Below are 17,788 nucleotides of genomic sequence, written 5' to 3' on the forward strand. Positions count from 1 at the left end.
ATACTGTAGCCAGAGTGACCTTCTTTAAACATACAGCAGAATCACTCAGCTCCTCATGTAAATCCTTACGTTTTCCCATTCCTTTTGGAGCAAAATGGAAGCTTCTGACCAAGGCCAGCAAATCTCTGAGGATCTGACTCACCTGGAGCTCTCGCTCTCCCACCTCACCCCATTTGACCACACTTCTCATGTTAGTCCTTGTCTTCAAACAAGCCAGCCCTTCTGGGCTCGTGCCCTTTGCCTGTACCCCTCCCCCTTCCCGAATACACTCTCACTGTTGGCTTGTTCTCATCTTTCAAGTGACACCAGCTCACACATCACCTCCCCGACCACCCTCTCTTAGAAGAATATCCCCATCCTCACTCCACCAGTTACCCCGTATCACATTACCCATTTTTTAAGAATCTTTTTATTGTTACTTAGTGAGTGTCCCTCATACTCAAATGTAACTTTCATAAGAGCAGGCACATTATCTGTCTTGTTCACTGTTGAATTATTCACAACTGTGTATGTCTGTGCCTAACACATCACAAGCACTTAATAAATATTTGTCATTTGAATGACAGGCTCGCCCTGTTTTAGTCAACCCACATTCCCATGTAAGAATGACTGGGCACTCGGCTTGGTATTTAAGAGGTTGTCCAAGCCCTAAATCCATCTGCTGAAAGTTGGAATGGGGAAATCTTTTGGTCCCCTCTTTTCTTCTCTTGTCTATCCCATGACCTTGTAAAGGACTGCTATTATTTTAATTTCTAATATATTATAGAAATCATTCCAAATGCACATAAATATGTAAATATATCAAATCAAATGGGTAGCCAAACAAGTACAGGAAGTACATGCGTGTTCCTTTTAAAAGGATTTGTGAAGATTTTTCCATAAATTAATGGATTTAATTTAATTAAATCATTAAAATTACTTTTAAATCATTAAAAGTAATCAATTAAAACCATTAAAATTTTATAAAACTATAAGAGCAACTCAAATTGCACTTTTTTCCCTTCTTTGAAACAGGTATTTGGTGTTGGAGTTCCAAATCCATACCGACTGAGGCCATTCCTTGGGGCCAGAGTCCCTGTGAATAGCAGTTTTTCACCTATAATAAATATACACAACCCTCACAGTGAGCCTTTACAGGTGAGTTTATCGCGGTGATTTTGAATGTTTTCCACTTTGGTGGAAATTAATACTTAGCATGAAATCTGTCTGTTACAGTTTTCAGGATGGGGTTGTATATAGTACTGAAGAGGGGTATTCTTTTAATGCAGCCCGTAGTCTGAATTTGGGGTTATAGCAGTCCAGATATTGCATTTTTGGAACCATTTTTAAAATGACTGGTTTCTCTGGTGTTAGTTTTAGGCAGCTGTATATTTAATTTAAGAAGCGTTTTCAACTCTGCAAGGCCACTACTTTTCTTGCCTTAAGCTCCTTCTGACCCAATGTAAGCTTTTAAAATCACGATTCATATTTATTTCTGGTAATAGTACATTTTTGGTGATGGCAGCCTGGAAATTGAAATCCAAGGAAGGGGTAATACAGAGTCATGACTAAAAGCAATTGAAAAAAAAAAAATCCAGCTCCTCGTCTTACCCAATCTTTTGGTAGTAATTCTTTTCAAATATGAAATCCCTCCTCGCTCGTTCCTTGTCTCTATGACAGTAGGAGTGGCTGGTGTCACTCCTTCAAATATTTCCTAAAATCCCCACCCCACATCCCGATCAGTGACTTTCAGCTGTGTCATTGGCTGCCACGCAGCTTCTAGTTGTGTTGTCTGTGTTGGAAGAAGAATGCAGATGCTTTCCAGAATAGTCCATAATATCTACACCCAGGGCCTCTTGAGTTCTTTAGGACCAATACTGCAGAACTTACCAGTAGCTTGAAAATGACAGGTGGAGGGAAATATACCATGTATTGTGGGAAGCCACTGAGCTCTGGCAACCAAAATGGTTTTGGTCATCCTTGGACCCTCTGGTAGAAATGCTTGTAAACAGTGAAGGGGAAAATGGGAGAACAGGACAAGATCTTCAGAGCTGGAATTGTGGAATGCTTAGGAATTATATGCTAAAGCAGCAAGAAAGGTTCACCCCAAAACTTTGCTGACATGGGGTGAGGATAGCTGCTAATAAAAATACTCTGCCCAAATTTTGATTATTTGTAGCTGGATATCTTCATCAGAAAAGAGGAAAATGCTATTGTGTCCTGCTCTTACAAGTGGAAAGTATTTCCTCTCCATCGTCAGTCTGTTGTTTGTATCTTTTTGCTATTTTTCTTTTCTTGACTGCTTTCAGTCAAAGAAATAAAAACTGCCCTCTTACCCTCTCAGACCCTGCGGCCTGGCTTGCCGCACACTGCTGTGGCGTCAGCATAGTTACAGAGCACCCAGGGATGCCAGATCATAGGCTGAAGGTTTTGCTTCCAGCTTGGAAGGGTGGAGATTCAGCAAATGTTGGCCAATCTACAGTTACTTAAGTAGCCTTACAATCCATGCCTTTGTCCCACGACTCCTCTGGAGTCATCAGACTACCATCTAGAACAATTATCTCTGAATTCAGTATTGATTTTTTTCTTTTGTTCCTCTAGTCTTTTTCCAGTTATAACATTTCAATTCAAGATTTACCACAATGGACTTTTCATCAGTACACAGGAGAGTGAATGGAAAACCAAAGTTGCCCTGTTAACAACCAGTAGATTATTTATCTGGAAGGCACTTCTTTTGGTTTTGTTTTGTTTTAAAGGAAAACCCAAGTCCCTACGTGATGGGCTTTTTTTTAATTGAGGTACAATTGGCATAAAACGTTGGGTTATTTTCAGGTGTACAACATAGTGATTCAATATTTCCATATTACAAAGTGATCACCACAGTAAGTCTAGTTAGCAACCATTAATTACCACATATAGTAAAACAGTTTTTTTCTTACAATGAGAACTTTTAAAATCTACTCTTTTAGCAACTTTCAAATATGTAATACAATGTTATTAACTATAGTCACTATCCTGTTCATCACATTCCCATGACTTAATTGATTTTATTACTGGAAGATCGTATGGAAAGTACTCTTAACCTAATAGTCCTGTAATATGTTATACTGTCATGAGTCTTGTCATTAAGAAAGTATTGTAAAGCAAGAGATTGTATCTGAATTTTTCATTTTACAACACAAACATACAAGTATGTTCTCACTGAAAAAAAAAATGTTAACAATTCAAACTAGTGTGAGGCGAAAGTGCCCTTGAGCTTTCTGCTTTCCGTCCAGCGCTGTCCAGCAGAACTTTCTGCAGTGATGGAGAAATTCTGTGTCTGCTCTGTCCAGCACAGTAGCCACCAGCTACATGTGGCTGTTACAACTTGAATTTATGGCTAGGGTGGCTGAGGAACTGAACATTTAATTTTATTTCACTTCATTTAAATTTAAACAACCGCATGTAGCTGGTAACTACTGGATTAGCGCAGCTCCAGCCCCAAGCCCTTCCTCACAGGTCCTCCTTGTCTGACCTTGGTGTCTCATGTCAGGCCCTTTTTTGTACGCTTACCTGCGTATATGTGGGCACACAAAAATTAACATTCTTTGCTGGAATGTTTTTACATAAATTATATTTTGTATATATTACTGGCTTCCTTTTTTCCCTAAACTTTATTAAGTTAGGATGACTAGCAGTGGACTAAAAATCCAGAGTGTGTTGTTCCTAGTTTTCACGTAGTCCTTCCTTTGACTTTATTATAATTTAGTCTTTATCTAGCCCCACTTCCTTATTGCTTTCCCTGCTGTCAGCAGTCTACCTTTTAATCTTCGGTTTCCAAACGTTGTTAGGCTTGTTTCCTTAATGCCTTGGAAGATTAAATGAAATGATACATGGTGTTTTCTGGTTTTTCAGGAAAAGTTTTCAGTCACTGCATCAGTTAAGGTGCTGTTACTATTACACAGTCATGCTGTGGGGGAGCGCTGCTAACCTGGAAGGCAGCTAATGCTCAGAGAAACTCCTGACTCATCAGGCTTTGCTCAGGGCTTCCCTGTAACAGCACGCCAAAAACAAAGAACAAAAACCTCTAAGCCTGTACTTAAGTATTGCTGTTTTCCCTGCTTTGTCCTTTTTTCTGCACTCCTGGAGGACTTAGTGATAAAACAAGTAACGGTTTTCTACCCATTCTCTTCACCCCAAATTTGCATTTAACTAAATATATTCTTTCTTTTTAAGAGATAGTTACCTACCTCTAAAGGAAAGTCTCCTGCCATCTAACCCTCCCATCCCTAAGCATTCCCCTGAGAGAAAGGAAAGCCGATGTCCACACAGACTTTCACAACACAGTGTTCACAGCAGCTTTATCTGTAATGACCAAAAACTATAGACAACCCAGATGTCCATCAGTAAGTGAATGGATCAAAAACCGGCATATCTATAAAATCAAAAAGAAATGAAGTGTTAGTACGTAAAACAACATGATGGATCTCAGGTAATGACACTGAATAAAAGCAGCCAGACACAAGAGTACATACTGTGTGATTCTGTTTATATAAAGCTCTAGAAAATACAGACTAATCCAGAATGGCTGAGAGCAGCTCAGTGGTTGCCTGGGGACGGAGGGGGCAGAGAGGGACAGTGGATTGCAAAGGGCGTGAGGAAACTTTGGGAGGTAAAAGGTGTATTTAATATCTTAATTGCATTGCAGTGGTAGCTTCACACCTGTATACGTATGTCAGAATTCATCACGTTGTACACTTTAAATATGTATAGTTTATTGTACATGAATTATACCTCAGTAAAACTTTTTAAAAACCGTGGGTGTCACCAGAGATGACATACAGACAGCCAATAAGCACATGAAAAGATGCTCAGCATCACTGATTATTCAAGAAATGCAAATCAAAACATCAGTGAGGTATCACCTCACACCAGTCAGAATGGCCATCATCAAAAAGTCTACAAATAATAAATGCTGGAGAGTGTGTGGAGAAAAGAGACCCTCTTTCACTGTTGGTGGAAATGCAAATTGGTGCAGCCACTATGGAGGACAGTATGGAGGTTCCTTATAAACCTAAGAATAGAGTTATCATATGATCCAGCAATCCCACGCCCAGGCGTATATCTGGAGAAAACTCTAATTTGAAAAGACACATGCACTTCAGTGTTCATAGCAGCACTTTTTACAATAGCCAAGACACGGAAGCAACCTAAATGTCCATCAACAGATGACTAGGTAAAGAAAATGTGGTATATGTATACAATGGAATACTACTCAGTCATAAAAAGGAATGAAATAATGTCATTTGCAGCAACATGGATGGACCTAGAGATTACCGTACCAAGTGAAGTCAGTCAGTCAGAGGAAGTCAAACATCATATGATATCACTTATATGTGAAATCTAAGAAAATGACACAAACAAATTTATTTACAAAACAGAGAGACTCACAAACATAGAAAACAAACTTATGCTTACCGGGGAAAAGGGGAGAGGGAAGGATAAATTGGGAGTTTGGGATTAGCAAATACTAACTACTATGTACAGAATAGATAAACAAGTCCTACTATATAGCACAAGGAACTATATTCAGTGGTTTGTAGTAACCTGTAGTAAAAAAGAATATGAAAATCATATGTATGTATGTATAACTGAATCCCTATGCTGTACACCAGAAACTAATACAACATTGTAAATCAAAAGATAAATAAAAATAAATAAAATTTAAAAGAAAATCATGGGTGTAGGTAAAAGTCAGAGATATTAACAGTACTTACGATTTTACTACAAGAAGACATCAAGTGTTTTTCATACCTCATTGATATTATTGCATATACCTAAGAATGACATGCTCTCCAGTATTTCACAATTATAGTAGTTATTAGATCTGCAGCTAGATCTTGCTATAAATGTGTGATAAAGAAGCACTTGTGTTACCAAAAGAAATATAAAATTTATATTTCTAAAATTTTATCATTTCCATAAATTATTTCCTTTGGAAAAGAATAAAAATAAATGCCCTGTGTATGGATTTTCTAAAACCCAGTGTCTGAAACAACTACATTATTTCTGAGTTCAGTATTTCAAACTGACTTTGATTTATTTAAATATACCACGTTGCTTGCACTTACGGTACTTATGCCCCTGGTGATACAGCGCAACACTTACCCTACGTTTGTATCTGTAAACGTTTTTTGATTTTCTTCTGATAAACAATTAGGGTGTCAAATATTTCTATATAACAAGAAATCACTTGCATTGAGAATGTGACTTTGACTTAAGCATCACATGCTCTTCTGCCGCAGGTTGTGGAGATGTACTCCAGTGGAGGAGATCTGCACCTGGAACTTCCCACGGGTCAGCAGGGAGGCACCAGGAAGCTGTGGGTGAGTGCTGACGTGGTTTTCTCTTGTGTGAGGTCACACCAAACCACGTATTTTCTTAAATACACCAGAAAATAGTTAACTCCCCATCACCTGAAGAAATATGGGTGTCTTTTCGTTAATTACTGTCTTAAAATTAAATTTATATCACATATATATTTGAAAATGAGATGAGACAATGAGAAAAGTAGAGTAGTAATTTGGGGAAAGAGCAGTGAATAAAGTTGGTGGAGGCTATAACCCACTGTGTGGAAAGGAAGAGCTTTTTAACTTTTCTTTCTCAGAATAATACGGGTAAAGTTGTCTCTGAATCTAGTCATTTATGACATGCTTTACACTAAGATTGGAGAAAAAAAAAAAGAACCCGTGGGAAGGAGCCATTATATTTTTGAAGGTAGAGAAGTGAATGTTCAGACCCACCATCGACAGAAGAGACGCCATTTGCAGAGCGAACGTAGTCAAGCCCTCGTGATGACTTACAAAACTGTGAATTCTTAGGTGCTCTGCATCACGCTGAATGCTGTTGAATATTTTACAGTGTAGTTTGTGTCAGTGGTTAAAGAACCACTTTTTCTTGGAGAATACTAGCCAGCACTAACCAGAGTGATAACTATATAGCAAATGCCTTATTTGCAAAGGGTCTTGCCACAGAAGAGTTGTTTTTATTTTTTTAATGCTGTCTGCCCGGCTTTAATCAGAGGGGAGAGGCATAGAAAGGGCGTATCAGGGTCACTAAAATCACTGCTCACTTGCAATTGAAGATGCACAAACTTGACCACTGTGACTAAGTTCTGAAGATCAAAGTTTCTTTGCTGATGGCTCTGTTAAACACACAGAGCCTCCTGGTTCTGCCGTCTGACCAGTCTCAACCAGGAAGGGTGGAAAGGACATTTTTAGCCTGAATTCTTTTTTTTTCCCCACTTTATTTTACTTTTCTTTTTTATTTTTGCAGGGGTTGGGGCTGTCATTAGATTTACTTACTTGTTTATTTTAATGGAGGTACTGGAAACTGAACCCAGGACCTTGTGCATGCTAGGCACACGCTCTACCACTGAGCTACACCCTCCCCCGGGACGTTTTTAGGGTGTTGAATGTTTAGGAAACAATCTGTCAGTGACTAGGTTAACTGCTAAGATGTAGAAACACTCTCGCAAGTAGAAGTATGTAATGGACGGTCTTTTTATATCCTTTCACAAAAATGGTTTACTTTGAAATTATGTTATTGTTTGGAGAGCCTTTGGGAGAAATACTGTATAAAACACTGCTTCATAGAATCAACTGTAAGCTATTTGTATTGTAATTATAGGTAGAAGAACTAAGAATTGATGAAGAAATATAGTATTATGAAATATTAGTATCTAATAAATATAACTCAGATTTCTAATTAGTGAAGAGTTGTAATGAATGGTAGCAGACAGGGCAAATTGTTGTACAACTTCTAGTGGCTACAAGGAAAGATACAGTGATTCTTACATTCCTACAAATCTAGAGTGAGAAAGAAGTCAGTTGGCCTTGACCTTGCCCCCAGCCCACTTCAGTGTACGTGAGAAACCCCAGTGACCTAGAGATGGGGGAGTAGATGGTCCCTCTCTGGTGGCCCTAAGAGGGTTCCAGTCAACTCTTTCCTACTTTGTGACTAAAACTTTAAGAGAGTAGAGGTAAGTGAAGACCAGTAGATTCTAAAACACAGGAATTTCCTAAAATAGGCCAAAAGGTGTGCAGAGAAATTCTGATGGTCCCAAGGAAGCGACATCGTTCAAAAACGAGGAAAAGAATTAAACCTCAAAAAAAATTTTTTTTTCCAGTGAGCCTTCCTTTCAGTGTATGTGTAAGTGTTTTCTCATTACAGGCCTTAAAATTTATGCCATCGTACATGCTAAGAGCCCTACTGAAGGCAGTTGGTGAACTGTGGATTTGCTTGGGAAGCTTTGTTAGGTTTTCAATGAAAGCAAAGCAGTCTCATCTCTCTCGGTTATTATTTAAAGAGAATGCTGTAAACTTCTGGAAAAGCAGTTTCCCTCTGATGGAGACGTTTCTGTTTAGAGAATTTTAGGACAAAATTATATACCTGAGCACCACCAATACGTTAAAAAATAATTGATTTTTATAGATTAACTGTACCTTTCACTGATGATTTTGCAACTGACAGTTTTCATATAGTTTTATTTCTTTCATTTTGCTCAATTGTACATACTGTACTTCATCATTTTAAAGATATACGTGTTTTTAACGTTTAATGTCCTCCAAAATTGGAGTGTGCATTATAATCAGTGGGATGAAGATGTTTAATTGGCAGTGTATTTTTTCCTATTAGGTATATAAAATAACAGTGCATCTTTCTGGGGATGTCATCTTATTCAGTAAACTGTGGTGGTTTTGCTACATTATGGTCTGTTAACTTGTCAGGAAATTCCACCTTATGAAACCAAGGGAGTGATGAGAGCCAGTTTTTCATCCAGAGAAGCAGATAATCACACTGCCTTCATAAGAATAAAGACTAATGCTTCAGACAGCACGGAGTTCATCATTCTTCCCGTTGAGGTGGAAGTTACAACAGGTCAGTGAAAAACTAACCACGCTGCAAGTTCGTTTTGTTTTCAACACATCTTACTCCGGCAACGCGAAATATAATTGTTTACTTTTCTTTTTTCCAAGCTCCTGGAATTTATTCCTCAACTGAAATGTTAGATTTTGGTACGCTGCGAACACAAGGTAAAAAAAGAGACAGTGTCTTTATAGGTCTTTTTTTTCTTTTTTTAAATCCCCGTGTTCGGTGCTGAATGGCTATACGTTAACTCCTTTGTAATTAATTCAGCTTTGAAAGTTGTCTCTCAGTGGGTTACTTGATCTGGTAGAAATCTGCCTTTGGGAACTCAGAGCCTTTAGGGATTTTATACCCCATTTCTCTGAGGGATACTTGCTTTCCAGATGGGAAAACCTTGTCATGGATAACTTAAGTCTTCTAAGTGGAAGACTGAGGGAGAAAGTAATTTCTTAGTTTCTTCATCCAGCTTCTCACCTATTTAGTCATGCCAAATCTTTTCTTTTAATGCTGAAATAAAGGAAATAAAAAGATTTACTCTGGATTTTTGTTTAGATACGAATTATTCAATTGCATTATTATGACATAATGTTAGAAATTGGTCCCAGATAGTCAGAGAAAGAATTCAAATTCTAAAATTGAAAATAACCAAAAAGCATTTATTAAGAAAAAAGTAAGAGTATGTAATTTGGGATTTCTGTGGACCATATGTAATTAAGATGTGCTGGTGTAGGATTGAAGACCCATTTTTGAAAATTAATTTGGTTTTAATATGATAATTTCATATTGTACTTTATTAACTTGCTTCATTATGCTTTGCTGGAAAACTGGAAGATCAATGATAATGTCAGTTGCACTGAAAATTTTTGTTCTGTTTGGTTTTTGGTCTGGGTCTTTGGAAGGGGGCAGTTACAATACTCACTGTCCTTGAGAATAAGGCAATTCCTATCTAGCGTTTCTTTTTATTAATGTGATTGTTACTCTATTTCACATTCTAAAATATATTTAACCTGATCTCTAATAAGAGAAAGATTCTAATATGCTATAAAGCTTACATTTTAAAAATATTTCTTTTCCTCAATTTTAACAGATCTACCAAAAGTTTTAAATCTTCATTTATTAAATTCAGGAACAAAAGATGTACCAATAACAGTAAGTTTTTACTTACTTTTTTCCTACTTTACATATTCTTTGTTTTAAACTTATGACAGACTTTAAAATAATTCAAGTCTTGCTCTAAAGGAATTTTGTTTGATGGTGACCTGGTGACACTTTGGTTCAAAGTGTGATACAAGAAACCTGTTATGCCTCTGCCCAACAGATTTTAAAATGAAAAGGGCACGTAGACAGTCTTCTCCAAGCTGAATTTGAACCAAAGTTCATGAGGTTCCTATTTAGGCAGAATTCTGTCAGAGGCCTGTGGATTCTGATAAACCCTGGGATCTGTGTGCCATGTGCAAAGAAAAACAGGTTGTAAGAATTCTGTCAAGTCCGGTTGTTGGACTTAAGGTGTGGTTAAGTAAGAAGAGAGAAGGGAAGAGTCATGTGACTGGGCTGAGAAGTAATGAGGCACAGAAATGCAGCGGGTGGTGGTAGGCTGCTGGTACCCACCCCCCAGCTGACTGGCGGCCACCACGGTTACCCCGGACAGCACGCTGTGCACCACTCTCCCCCTCACGCACGCACACAGGACAAGTGACTTTGATGCCTTAGTGGGATTGGAGTGTCGTTAGATGGTTTTGGTGGGTAGGGAGAGACAGGTTATCCAGGTTTTGCTTTAGCCCACAGTCTCACCTGGTAAGGTCCCCAGGTTACAAAGGGAGTAATGAGAAAGGAAAGCAGAGTATTTCTATTATAACCTGAGCAGATGTCAGAAACCTAAATTCAGAGATCTCTGGTAAAATGAGGTAGATCAGGTGGGCTTTGAGACTTAAGAGACCGTTGTCAGTCCCCGCCCAGACCCAGAGTTTACCACCAGCTGGTGGAGCAGACACCAAAGAAAAGAGAGCACACAACCCCAGGGGGTGGGAGGGGCGAGCACCCAGGAGCCGCATTTTAATGACCAGTGACCTTGCTCCCTAGTGCGTCACAGTCTCAGCAATGTCCTGACATGGGACCTTGTATTTCCTCCTCCTAGGTGGGCGGTGGGTTAGGGGAATGGAGTCTGGCAAAGAGCTTCCCCTAATATACAGCAGAATTGAAACTGCCTGCCTGGAATTCCTGCTACTCCAGGATGAGGTGGGCTGAGAGAGAGGCCTGTTCTGCACTTGCCTCAGTCTGCTGGGAATCACACCCCTGCTCCTTGGGGGGTCTTCACGGGCCCAGGACCCTCCCACAGATGACAGAGAACAGTTCCTTGGACTAGGCCACCCTGATATTATATTTTTCTTTAAAAAAACATAACACTGACTCTTACTACTATGTTAAGGGGTTGGTGATAGTTTGGAGCTCTTTAATCTATATTGAAATTTTTCATGAGTCTATAGAAAAATGAGAAGAACAAGAGCAATATAAATATTTATAAAAATATGTGTGTGTAAACAATTAACAAAGTTATAAACACCTTTTCTGTTTTGTTTTTAATAGAATGAATACTGGAAGTGTCCTTTTCTCCTCTGTTTTCAGGGAGAGCTTTTGAAGGATTGATGTTAATTCTTTAAATCTTTGGTGGAATTCACCAGTGAAGTCATCTGGGCCTGGGCTTTCCTTTGTGGGGAATTTTAAAATTATTAATTCAGTCTCTTTACTTGCTGTAGGACTATTTAGATTTTCTGCTTCTTCTTGAACCAGTTTCAGTTGCTTATGTCTTTCTAGGAATTTTTCCATTTCGTCTAAGTTACCTAACTTGTTAACATACCGTTGTTTATAATATTCCCTTATAATACTTTTTTCCCTGTAGGGTAGAGAGTAATGTCCCATCTTCATTCATTGTTTTTAACACTTTTTTTTTTTTTTTTTGGTGTAGGGGGAGGTAATTATATTTATTTATGTATTTAATGGAGATGCTGGGGATTGAACCCAGGACCTGGTGGATGCTAGGCACCCTCTACCCCTGAGCTCTACCCTCTCCCCCCAGATCTTTAATTCTTGATTTTAGCAATTGGAGTCTTCTCTATATTTAAAAAAATTTTTTTTGGTCAGTCTGCTAAAGGTTTGTTAATTTTGTTGGACCCTCTCAAAGGACCAAATTTTGGTTTTGTTGATTTCCTCTTATTTTTTATTTGGTTTGATGTTAAAATATCCATTGTTTTATGAATAAAGGTAGTAAATAGTAGGAATTTCTCCTCCTTCCCCTGCCACCAACATCCTCACATTTGCAAAATAAAAGGTTAGAAAACCTGTTAGACTTCCCTCTATAAGCATAAGCGTACAGGTATGTTCACACACACACACACACACACACACACACACATTCAGATTTCACCAGTGAAGTGCAGAGGCCTAAGAATCACTGTTCTATTACAACATTTTAAAATCTCACTTTATACCCCAAATTGTGATTCTTCGTGTTCAAAATTTTCTAGTTGAGTCTATTAAGAGTTTGCTCTGTATTGGAGTGTGATTCCTTCTGTTAGATGTGTCCAGGTTGCTTTGGCCACACCCTGCTTATGCTCTTGGAACTTCTTGGTACTGGATTTCTTCTTTAGCCCAGTTGGCAACGTGGAGCAGAGTCACCACATACGCAGCGATGTGCGCACGCCTCCCCTCCCAGCCCTTTCCTGCTCGCAAGCTCGGGTCCCTGCCCTCCTGAGGGAAGCCTCCCACAGCACGTTCTGGGACTGCCCTGTAGGCTGAGCAGTGCGTTTGCCTGCAGGGCAGACACTGGCTGTTGGTGGATCACCTGCCATTGCCTCAGTGTGAGATGTCAGAAAATTTTTTTATTTTTGTGTGTTCTGCATGCTATTTGTCTGTTTCAGGTTCCTTCGGTCTGCAAAATGTCAATGCACAGAGCAGGAACTTCCATGCGTTGTGGGTAGACCTCAGGCCTGAAGTCACTTCTTCAAAGTAGGGGCTGAGAGTTGACGGGACAGTGCCTTTACTTAGCCCAAGCAGATTGGTCTAACTTCTTACATTCAATAAATGGACAGAAACAAGTGTCTTCTTCAATGACCATTTTCTAGAAAAACAGAATTAGCAATCCTTAAGAATGTGAACAAATAAAACATAGTGTTTAATTTATTTATGACAGAGGGTTAAATATAAATAGGCCCACGTTCCTCCTTGTCTCTTTCATTAGGGAGTTTTAGGGTACAGGGTAAGTGAACGTTTTCGCTCTTACCGCATGTTAGGCATTCTGCTAGGCTCTTCACACGATAACCGCATCTGATACAGGACACCTGTAAGACACACAGGCCCTAGTTTTCCAAGGAGGAAAAATAAGCCAGACCTTATGATTTTTAAGTGACTTACTTCAACTATAAAACTCAAAAATTACATGAGAATATATTAGGTATATGATGACACTTACTACCAAGTCTTGTGAATATAATTATTTTAATTTTATCTTCACTGTTTCTATTAAGAATCTATTGATTTATGTATATGTTTACATGTCTGTATCTGTATCTACCTATGTATGTATGTTTTTGTAACGTCCAAAGCCTATACTCTGCCAAGTGTTTTGGTAGTTTTCTCTTATTTCCTCATTCATTCATTCCTTCATTCACTCGTTCAGTAAATATTTAAGAAGCATCACCTGTATGCCAGCTTCTGTGCTAAGTACTGAGAATACAGCAGTGGATCAGACACCAAGGTCCTTGCCCCTATAAAACTTATTTTGAATCTGATAGACAAACAAGTCTGCAACATAATTGTAAACCGAATCAAGTTCTATGAAAGAAATAAACAGAGTGGCATCTAAGTCAGGGAGGGAGTTGGCTTAAATAGAACTGTCTCTGAGGAGCTGACATTGAGGTATTAACTGAAGAGTGAGAAGATAAGCTGCTGGACAAACATTCCCATCAGAGGGATCAGCAGGTAAAGACTGAGGAACAGCTTTGGATGTCGAAGGTGACACGAGGGGGATGAATGTAAAAGTTGAGGTCTGGGGAGTCAAGTAGGGCTTCCTGGGGCCCTGGGAGGGGCTTGGATTTTATTATAACAGCAATGGGAAATTATAGAATTTTAAGCAAGGGAGTGATGTCCTTTGATTTATGTGTTGTAAAAAGTCACTGTAGCTGCTTTTTGGAGAATGAACTGCAGAATGGTAAAATCTACTGCAGTGGTCCACTGAGAGATGATGATAGCTTAGAATTCTTGCCTTAGCAGCCAGGGGATGAGCCCACCTACCATGAAAGCTCAGTTTTAGGAGAGCTTGCTAAGGTTTTTAACTATATTTTTCTGCATAGAATGCCAAACTTAGAGACTGGTGCATTTTTAGAAGGGTCTTTACCTTCCTCCATTTCACCAACATAGAATTTTAAATTGACTCAACAGCACTAGAAGCTGGAGGGTGTTTTTAAATTCCCTTTAGGGAATTCAGAGTCTCTTCACCTTTCAAGACGTCAGACTACTAAAGCAAGCAGTTCCAAATATAAGTTCCCCACCTGTCCGTGGACAAGGTGCCCAGGCTCAGGCCTTCCTGACATTGATTGTAATGCAACTTTGACAGTAGGGTTTTCCTCAACATTTACAAAGAATTAATGCCATATAAATGATGGAATAAGTTTGCTTAAAATGTCTTAAGAGACGCGTTTGTGTGAAGTTCCTGTGCTAATTGATGAGTAAGAATCACAAATGTACTGTACTGAATTTTACCAGCATCAGCTTGATCTGAGCCTTATCAAATCTGTGCACCTGGTGTTAAAAATACAATTGTTATATGCTGAAAGGTTATTTTTCTTGCTTTACTCAAACGTTAGTATAAATAGTTTCAGAATGCCTTGGGCCTTGAGTCTCACTTGAGAGTCACTGAGCATTAGTTGCATATGAATGTCGTGAGAAAGGCTGGGACTATATTTAGAGCGTGTGCAAGCTGCCTTTCCTGGGAATCTTGCCATATTTTCTCCACTCTTGATCATCTTTAAGTAAGCAGTAGTGACTGATACTAAAACAGATTGTTAGTATAAATATGCTTACTACAAGTTAATGATTATTTATTATTTTTCATTTAAAGCCACCAGAATGAGCCAACTATTTAAGTGTTTTGTTTGTTTCACTTTGTTTTTGTTTCCTTGGAAAACAGGTTTTAACTGACTGAGGTTTTCTTTTTAATTGATAATAAGTGAACAGTATAGACCATTTATATAAAACATGAGTCAATTGAAATTTTTTTTTTTTACTGTTAGTGTGACGTGTTTTAAGGTAAGAATACTGAATATCAAATTGTCCTCTGGTAAGGAAAATCTTCCAAAGTGGTATGTTTCATGTGAGACAAACGTTTTTTTCATTAACTATTTATTCTTACTACTTTCAGTGACTGTCTTTCAGTAAATACCATTGCTTAGCTGTATGTGACGTGGTGTTGGCGCAGTGTGCTAACACACCCAGGAGTGTTGTGCTAATTGCTGAGGAACCGCCACTTAGTCTTGAAGCGTGTTTGAAAATGGTCAAGGTTCCATTGCTGCTGTGGGATAACCAGTAGAGCAAGTCAAAGATTTCAGAGCCGTGTGTGTCCTCTGAAAACTGCAAAGCTTTTACCATCATCTCTCTAACAAGTCTTGACCTCAGTGTAAAAGTGGCTAACTTGAAAAAATAGCAAAATTAGTAGAATCACAATTTTTTAAGATAGAATCTAATCCCCTAGGGTTTTACAGGTGGGAAAAATAAGGCCCAGAGTAAATGAGCAGCTTACTCAAAATCACACTTCGGGTTAAATAGTTTCCTTCAGAAAAATACCTAGTATACTGGTATCGAATAATGAAACCAAATGAAACTTTCTCTAGTTTATAGTTTATCTTACAGTCAAACAGTTTTGTTTTATTGTTAGACACACATATACATACATGCATGCATGCGTGCATACATATGTACATATATACCCTTCAAGGAGTGAAGACATTCTTACTTTAAATGATTGCTATTAGTTAACAGGCTTATTGATGATAAATACATTGAATCTCAGCCCTGGTTAGAGATTCCAAAGCAACTGAGGAGTCTCAAAGAAAAAGGGAGAAAAATAAAAGAGTTAAAACGCTGAGAGGGTCTGAGGCCAAGAGCTAAGGCAGGGAAGGTTCCCAGCAGAGAAGCAGGGCCGTCCTGAGGGCCGTCATCCCCTGATCCAGTAAAGGCAGGCCAGCAGCCGCGGCCACCAGCAGTGGGAAGGGCGGTGCTTGCTGATGGGCTCAGAAGCAGTGTCTGCCATCACTGTGTACACAACCAGCTCTGTCCTCTGTGATTGCAAACTCGGTGCCAGAGACAGTTTTCCAGCATACTCTTCTAGGATGCTTCTTGTGCCTTCAGAGGACTGTCCTTTGTTCTGTTTAGTCAGATTCCACCTTTACAAATGAGCAGAAAAGGTGTGTGTGGAGCTGAGAGGAGAATCTGGTGACTTGTGGGGCTCTGCGCCCCTGTTAGCGGGCTTGCCTGATGAGTGTTCCCTTCTATGGGAAACCCCAGGCTTTGACAACAAGTTTATAAAACCTCTGAAAATCAGCAAAAACCCCAGAAGCATTTTGAAACCAAAGTAAGATCCAAATTGAATTCTAAAGGGATACTCCTGATCAGGATTTGTGTACGAAACCATCATTTTCATTAATAAATATTTGGGCAAATAGGATGCCAGGTGACGAGCCCTGGACCAAGTCAGGACACCTGGCTTCCATGTCTACCTCTTGATGCCTAGCTATTGAAACATCACTCTGTATTGCAAGGTGCCCTTCACATGGAAAACAGGGAGGGAAGTTGGTGTTCTTAACATCCCTTCCAATGAATAATGCTTTGTGTCAGTGAGGATAATCATTAAAAACTAACTGCACTTAAGTATTATTTGTCTTTTAAGTTTGCTCAAAAAGTACAAGGTTTTAATTATTTTTTCATTATTTGAATACAGAGAGATTTTTTGAGTGGAAAGCGATCTGACCTCTTCCAGATTGCATGACCCTGCGGTCCGCCTCACTGTTCACCCCTTCCCAGCAGCAGGCATCGCTCGCACAGCCTCACCCAGCAGAGCAAACACCATTAGAAATGGGGTCTGCAAAACTGCTTTGGCAAAGGGGCACCAGCTCCCATATATGTGCACCCTTTGTCTTCATGGAGTCAACATTATATTTAGTGTTGTCGGTTTCTTTAAAAGGGACCCCACCGTACATCTTCATGTCTCTTCTTATATACGGATTAGGCATTCATTTAAAAAATAACCTTTTTTTCCTGTTTTATGTAATCATATCCACGGTACTAGTTTGTCTTGAGATTTTTTTGAGTTCACTTGTCTATCATACATTTTTCTGCTGGTCATCATTTTATTTCATAAAGATAGTCTAATGAAATTAATTTGAGGTTTTACCAGTTTGGCCTGCTTCAATTAAAGAGACTACATAAAGTTAAACTTTTCAAATTTTGATTCTGCTTGACTTTCCCAGTACACTTTTCAGTGTAAACTGAACAATTAGACTAAAATAATGCTGCGTAAATTTTTCTCTTTGCAGAGTGTTCGACCTACACCACAAAATGATGCTATAACAGTACACTTTAAACCAATTACTTTAAAAGCTTCAGAAAGTAAATACACCAAGGTTGCAAGTATTAGTTTTGATGGTAAGTATTCAACTTTTTTCTCTCTAATAGAATGGTCTTATTTTGATAAATTAGAAGGCATCTACATTGACATCTTTATATAGAAACACAGATCATTTTACAGTCAGATTCTATGTTACTGGTTAGGTTGGGCTTTCTTGTAAACCATCATGAACTCTTATTTGATTGTTTCATAAAGAAAATATAACTTCATAAACCTGAATTACAGTTA

The 17,788-nt window shown here is 38.7% G+C and overlaps 1 protein-coding gene across 3 annotated transcripts in view; it reads left to right on the plus strand.

Moving 5' to 3' along the window:
• TMEM131 (transmembrane protein 131) overlaps positions 1–17,788 on the plus strand; it is a 138,404-nt gene that overhangs the window by 75,169 nt on the left and 45,447 nt on the right. For all 3 annotated transcript variants that reach the window (XM_064481886.1, XM_064481887.1, XM_031441147.2), the window contains exons 7-12: positions 1,015–1,137; positions 6,264–6,344; positions 8,748–8,898; positions 8,997–9,053; positions 9,974–10,035; positions 17,469–17,577. In XM_064481886.1, coding sequence (XP_064337956.1) covers positions 1,015–1,137; positions 6,264–6,344; positions 8,748–8,898; positions 8,997–9,053; positions 9,974–10,035; positions 17,469–17,577 — 583 coding nt within the window. The remainder of the gene's footprint in view (positions 1–1,014; positions 1,138–6,263; positions 6,345–8,747; positions 8,899–8,996; positions 9,054–9,973; positions 10,036–17,468; positions 17,578–17,788) is intronic.

The sequence above is a fragment of the Camelus dromedarius genome, chromosome 33 (genome assembly GCF_036321535.1).
Source record: "Camelus dromedarius isolate mCamDro1 chromosome 33, mCamDro1.pat, whole genome shotgun sequence".
Lineage (NCBI taxonomy): Eukaryota > Metazoa > Chordata > Mammalia > Artiodactyla > Camelidae > Camelus > Camelus dromedarius.